The sequence below is a fragment of the Oncorhynchus kisutch genome, linkage group LG15, assembly GCF_002021735.2.
Source record: "Oncorhynchus kisutch isolate 150728-3 linkage group LG15, Okis_V2, whole genome shotgun sequence".
NCBI classification, from domain to species: Eukaryota; Metazoa; Chordata; class Actinopteri; order Salmoniformes; family Salmonidae; genus Oncorhynchus; species Oncorhynchus kisutch.
Window position 1 is genome coordinate 77,307,773 of NC_034188.2, and position 6,715 is coordinate 77,314,487.

Consider the following 6,715-nt stretch of genomic DNA (forward strand, 5'->3'; position numbering starts at 1 on the left):
AGATATCCTTTACCAGGCCTGCCATAGTTGGATTACTAGCATCACTGTATATAATCCAAACAGGATCTGGACAGCCTTTTGTTGTGTCTAATCTTGTGGTTCGGTCTCCTAGCTGATCCAGTGCAAAGCAGACACCAACACTGCCAATGAGCACGGCAACACACCATTGCATTACGCCTGCTTCTGGGGACAGGAGTTAGTGGCTGAGGTCAGTATGCCCCCTGGTGGCCTACTCTGGCTACTGTCTCTGTTTTCTGTGTGAACAACAGCTTTTTTACCACTAGAGTTACATTGATGTCTGTCTTCCTCAGGACCTGGTGACTAACGGAGCTCAGGTGAACATCTGTAATAAGTATGGAGAAACTCCTCTGGACAAAGCCAAACCTCACCTGCGTGAAGCCCTCCAAGGTATTCAACATCCCATTACTCTGCAATGTTGGCAAGAAAAAGGTGATTATTATCTGTGTGTTAGCCCTGTTACCTAATCAATGCGTGCTTTGTGTTCGCCCCCCTCTCAGAGAAAGCAGAGAAGTTGGGCCAGAGTTTGACCAAGGTCCCCTTCAAGGACACGTTCTGGAAAGGCACCACCAGAACTCGACCCCGTAAGTCCCACAGCCACAAAGCCATTTACTAGCAAGAAGAGAAGTGAATATCGGGTACAGTTTGTCGGAATGAATATCCAGTAAATGTCTCACTGAGGTCTCTGGTTGTCCCCAAGGTGCCTGATGACATTTCCACTGCCTTTCAGTGTGCTAAATTGTGCAGAAATAGTAAGGCTTTTTGCCAGACCTCGGGCTTTAGCTATGCTCTTCAACTCTGTCCTCTGTGTGTCAATGCCTACAGGTAATGGCACGTTGAACAAAGCAGCGGGCATTGACTTCAAACAGCTCTCCCTCCTGGCTAAGATCAATGAGAACCAGTCTGGAGAGGTATGGAGCTGTTGTTTTATCTGTTACTGATGTCCACAATAAGGCATGTTACAAAGTCATCAATCTCACACCAGCATATGTTTAGTTTTGCATAGTTATACTGTATATTGTCATATTGTGGAGGTTATGCTGGAACTTTGTCTCAATGCTTCTTTCTTCTTTAGTTGTGGCAAGGCCGCTGGCAGGGGAATGAGGTTGTGGTGAAAGTGTTGAAGGTTCGCGACTGGTCCACCAGAAAAAGCAGAGACTTCAATGAGGAGTATCCCAAACTCCGGTAATAACGGTTTACCTGCTTATTGTTCATTGTTGGTGTAATTTCTCCTGTTGTGTGGATATCATGTCTGTCTTCCTCTTGTACCTTTTTTATTTATTGGATTGTCCCTCATATGTCCCATCCTATATGCATATTTGTCTGTCTCCTCCCCCCCTGTCCCTCTTCCTCGGGGCCCATCCCAGGATATTCTCCCACCCCAATGTGCTGCCCATGTTGGGAGCGTGTCAGTCTCCTCCCGCCCCTCACCCCATCATCATCACACACTGGATGCCCTATGGCTCCCTCTACAACGTGCTTCACGAGGGCACCAGTGAGTACCACATTAACCTGCACTGTACTAAAGACTTCCAATAAGGTCATTGATTCATAGAATATTCCTGGACGTCTTTTGGAAGTGCAGGCTTAAGTATTGGAAAAGAGAGCAATTCATATTACTGTACTAGTTACTAGAGATGGAGTACAATGTTACAGCTGTTGCTGACGTGTGAAAATGCCTGACACGGCTCTGTTGTCTTCTGTCAGACTTTGTGGTTGACCAGACACAGGCGGTGAAGTTTGCTTTGGACATTGCCTGTGGGATGGCCTTCCTCCACACGCTCGAGCCCATGATCTCGCGGCACTCTCTCAACAGCAAGAGTGTCATGGTGAGAGATGACCTCACATTAACATTACATATTCACTACAGTGATGTACTGTAGTTGTCATGTGTTTCACTCATGCTTCTTATGCCTTGGTGGATGACTGACTTTGTGTTCGAACCCCACTGTTATAATGCCCTGATATTCCGTGACAGATCGACGAGGACATGACAGCCAGGATCAGCATGTCAGACGTCAAGTTCTCCTTCCAGTGTCCTGGCAGGATGTACTCCCCAGCATGGGTAGCCCCTGAAGGTACATTACACACTCAGCAACTTTTTCTCTGCTTATCGCTTTTCACCGTTGAGAATGTAAATATTTGCTTTATGTAACTATAAGGCATACAACTCCCACAGCCATGAACGTGTGTGTGATCCTCTGTCTCTGTCCTGTGCCCATGCAGCCCTGCAGAAGAAGCCTGAGGAGATCAACCGGCGGTCAGCAGACATGTGGAGCTTCGCTGTGTTGCTGTGGGAGCTGGTGACCAGGGAGGTGCCCTTCGCTGACCTCTCCAACATGGAGATAGGCATGAAGGTGAGACCGCTGGAGCTCAGGGTGCTGGAAGTTATAGGATTCGTTACAACAGGAATCTCAAAACACATGTCTCAGTTTAGTCTTGTCCTTCCCAGTGTCTCTGACATGGTTCTATCTCTGTTCTGCCCTCAGGTGGCCCTGGAAGGCCTACGACCCACAATTCCTCCGGGCATCTCACCCCACATCTGCAAGCTCATGAAGATCTGTATGAACGAAGATCCAGCCAAGAGGCCTAAATTTGACATGATCGTACCCATCCTAGAGAAAATGCAGGACAAGTGAACTGCTTTTTTGCTCTTCCTTGAGCAGAGCAAAACCCCAGATATCTTGCCCTAGATATCATCCAGAGATGTGGTGCTTACCAGTGTTGCCTTAGACCTACTCTCACTACTTACCGCTGCCCTCAATGTCACTAACTTAAGCCTCTGAAACCGGCGACAGTCACTTATTCTCTTCTTGATTATGATTTTTACTTGACTTATCAAGACACGTTTTAATCATACTTTCATCTACGTCACTGTCTTATCGCGTCCATGCTGGAGCTAAGAACTGACACTTACGACTGTTGTGTTCTAATCATGTGGACTGAGTACAAGCCTCTGACTGAATAACCTGTGGAGGTCAGGATGACTATCTGTCTTTCGCACTGCTTCCTTTCTTTACCTTTGGAGGAGGTCTCACTAACTAGGGGTCAGACGCTGTAAAGTGACTTGCAACCTATTATTCCTGATAAAGAAAGCTCTTCCGAAAACGACACGTTGCTGTATTATCCTGAAGCTTGTCTTGTGGAACTGAGTGTGTACTATATGGCTTGTTTCCTTTGTGCAAGTAGTATGTATGCAAACAGGGTTATAGGACTGCTCCTGCTGTTACACTATTTATCCAACAAAGCATTTCCATGTCCAGTATTCTTCAGGAAGTGCAGGGGAATGAGCGGAACCACTTTTTACACGTGCGCTACTTTGTGTTAATTGTTAATCTTTGATTCCAATGGATGTTGAAAGAGGGAACTACCCTCTGAGTGGGAAGTCAGAAGTATAGTATCTGACTTTATAAGGCATCCGCATACTAGGTTCGGTTTGATCCTAGCATAACTTGTTTAGGCGACGGGAATGTCTGTGCCTTGCATATTTCATTAAGACATTTGCTTGAAAAACGAGAAAGAAGCGTCAATATTACTTTAGCCTGCATCAGAAGCCGTACAACAACACAGCCATAATACTTCCTCAAAATTGCCTGAATTAATCTAACATAAATCAAGGAATCTGTAATCAATATAGACCTTTTTGCTGAGGTCTTAGTTGCACAATTTTACATCTAAGCTGCATGTTGCAGTATTTCTCAAGTTAACAAAATGTGTGTGTGAACTTCTCATAGAATTACAACATATAATTGAAGAATTCCTGTTGACCAATCACTGATGAAAGGGCGTGGTCTTTGGCTACCAAACTTCAGCTTGCATCAAGGAAGAGAAGTGTGCTGTAACAGGTGAAAAAACCACCTGTCGAATGCTGCTGAACACCAAAACAAATGACAACATTTTGCCAATATATGCACAAACTTTTTAGACTGGGAAGCATACCTCTCTGTGCACTGCATCAGACAGTTTGGTATATTTCATCCACAGTATTTTCTGCCCTCAGATCATTGGGATTTGTTTTCTTATACTCTCATCTTCGTTGAATTCTGTGGCTATGTTTATGCCTGAGGCAATTCTCAACTTTTCACAGGTGAGTGAAGATGAAATGGACAATAAGGGGATAACATTAACATTCTGCTATCTGTTACTTTGTTTCCGCTTGCTTTTTGACTTCACTGCATTGTTGTGCTCTGATATGAGTTCCGTCTTTATTGGCCAATACTTATTTGTTTTTGAACATAAGTTCTTTGTGCCTCCACCAGCTTGCTTATTTCTGCTGAATCACTGGGGTAAACGTCAAAACCAAGCATGTCTTATACAAATGTATGTAATTTATAAGTATATTAATAAAATAAAATGTTGGTATCTAGTCCGAAAGATCTTGTTTTGGTGTTTTTCTCAGACTAGTGCATGATAGTGGAGGTTAATTCATGCAGTTGGGCACAGACAGGAAAGTATCTGGCAGAATTACCAGCATTTACTACAGTTTGTCAAATCAAATTTTATTGGTCACATACACATTTAGCAGATATTATTGTGGGTGTAGCGAAATGCTTGTCTTCAATTATCTGACTTTCTAAAAAAGATATTAGGTCTACTATACTGAACACAAATATAAGGTCAATGATTTTACTGAGTTAATATAAGGAAATCCATGAACTTGCATAAATTAGAGCCTAATGAATTTATTTCATATGACTGGACAGGGGCGCAGCCATGGGAGGGCATAGGCCCACCCACTGGGGAGCCAGGCCCAGCCAATCATGAGTTTTTCCCCACAAAAGGGCATTATTACAGTCAGAAATACTCCTCAGTTTCATCAGCTTTCGGGGTGGCTGGTCTCAGACGATACTGCAAGTGAAGAAGCTGGATATGCAGGTCCTGGGCTGGTGTGGTTGTGAGGCCGGTTGGACGTACTGCCAAATTCTCTAAATCGACATTGAAAGCGTCTTATGGTAGAGAAATTAACTTTAAATTCTCTGGCAACAACTGTGGTGGAAATTCCTGCATGCCAATTGCATGCTCCCTCAACTTGAGACATCCTGGCATTGCATTGTGTGGCAAAACTGCACATTTTAGATTTGTTTTTTTATTGTCACCAGCACAAGGTTCTTGATATGCCATATCTGTCAAGGCCAGCATCCCGGAGTCACCTCTTCACTGTTGACGTTGAGACTGGTGTTTTGCGGGTATTCTGTGAAGGGAGTAGTACCCAGCGCTGTACGAGATCTTCAGTTTCTTAGCAATTTCTCGCATGGAAAGTCCTTCATTTCTAGGAACAAGAATAGGCCGACGAGTTTCAGAAGAAAGCTGTTTGTTTCTGGCCGTTTTGAGCCTGTAACCCGAACTCACAAATGCTGAGGCACCAGATACTAATTTAGTTTAAAGAAGGCCAGTTTTATTGCTTCTTTAATCAGAACAACAGTTTTCACCTGTGCTAACATAATTGCAAAAGGGATTTCTAATGATCAATTAGCCTTTTTAAAACGATTAACTTGGATTAGCTAACACAACATGCCATTGGAACACAGGAGTGATGGTTGCTGATAATGGGCCTCTATACGCCTTTGTAAATATTCCATAAAAAATCTGCCGATTCCAGCTACAATAGTCATTTACAACATTAACGTCTACACTGTATTTCTGATCAATTTGATGTTATTTTAATGGACAAGAAATTAGCTTTTCTTTCAAAAACAAGGACATTTCTTTTTGAGCGGTAGTGTACATATGAGATGAGTAATGCAAGATATGCAAACATCATTAAAGTGGCATTATTAAAGTGGCTAGTGTTCCATTTATTAAAGTGGCCAATGAGTTCAAGTCTGTATGAAGGCAGCAGCCTCTGTGCTAGTGATTGCTGTTCAAAAGTCTGATGGCCTTGAGATGTTTTAAAGTCTTTCGGTCCCAGCTTTGATGCACCTGTACTGACCCTGCCTTCTGGATGGTAACGGGGTGAACAGGCAGTGGCTCGGGTGGTTGTTGTCCTTGATCTTTTTGGCCTTCCTGTGACATCGGGTGCTGTAGGTGTCCTGGAGGGCAGGTAGTTTGCCCCCGTTGATGTGTTGTGCAGACCGCACCACCCTCCGCACCACCCAACTGCCCTGCAGTTGTGGGCGGTGCAGTTGTCATACCAGGCAGTGATACAGCCCGACAGGATGCTCTCAATTGTGCATCTGTAAAAGTTTGTGAGGGTTTTAGGTGACAAGCCAAATTTCTTCAGCTTTCTTAGGTTGAAGAGGTACTGCTGCGCCTTCACCACACTGTCTGTGTGGGTGCACCATTTCAGTTTGTCCGTGATGTGTATGCCGAAGAACCTAAAACTTTCCACCTTCTCCACTACTATCCCGTCTATGTGGATAGGGTGCTCCCTCTTCTGTTTCCTGAAGTCCACGATCATCTCCTTTGTTTGGTTGACGTTGAGTGAGAGGTTATTTTCCTGACACCACACTCTGAGAGCCCTCACCTCCTCCCTGTAGGCTGTCTCGTCGTCGTTGGTAATCAAGCCTACTACTGTTGTGTCGTCTGCAAACTTGATTGAGTTGGAGGCGTCATTGGTGAACATGGAGTACCAGAGGTGGCTGAGCACGCACCCTTGTGGGGCCCCGGTGTTGACGATCAGCGAATTGGAGATGTTGTTTCCTACCTTCACCACCTGGGGGTGGCCCGCCAGGAAGTCCAGGACCCAATTGCACAAGGC

General features: G+C 44.5%; 1 protein-coding gene across 2 annotated transcripts in view; it reads left to right on the plus strand.

Annotated features, from left to right (window-relative positions):
• The window catches only part of LOC109905881 (integrin-linked protein kinase), a 28,564-nt gene extending 24,172 nt beyond the window's left edge, over positions 1-4,392 (plus strand). For both annotated transcript variants that reach the window (XM_031791142.1, XM_020503533.2), the window contains exons 4-13: positions 113-208; positions 312-408; positions 519-602; positions 844-929; positions 1,094-1,203; positions 1,386-1,513; positions 1,726-1,847; positions 1,997-2,096; positions 2,245-2,375; positions 2,508-4,392. In XM_031791142.1, coding sequence (XP_031647002.1) covers positions 113-208; positions 312-408; positions 519-602; positions 844-929; positions 1,094-1,203; positions 1,386-1,513; positions 1,726-1,847; positions 1,997-2,096; positions 2,245-2,375; positions 2,508-2,657 — 1,104 coding nt within the window. In that variant the 3' untranslated portion in view covers positions 2,658-4,392. The remainder of the gene's footprint in view (positions 1-112; positions 209-311; positions 409-518; positions 603-843; positions 930-1,093; positions 1,204-1,385; positions 1,514-1,725; positions 1,848-1,996; positions 2,097-2,244; positions 2,376-2,507) is intronic.
• Positions 4,393-6,715: the final 2,323 nt, after the last annotated feature.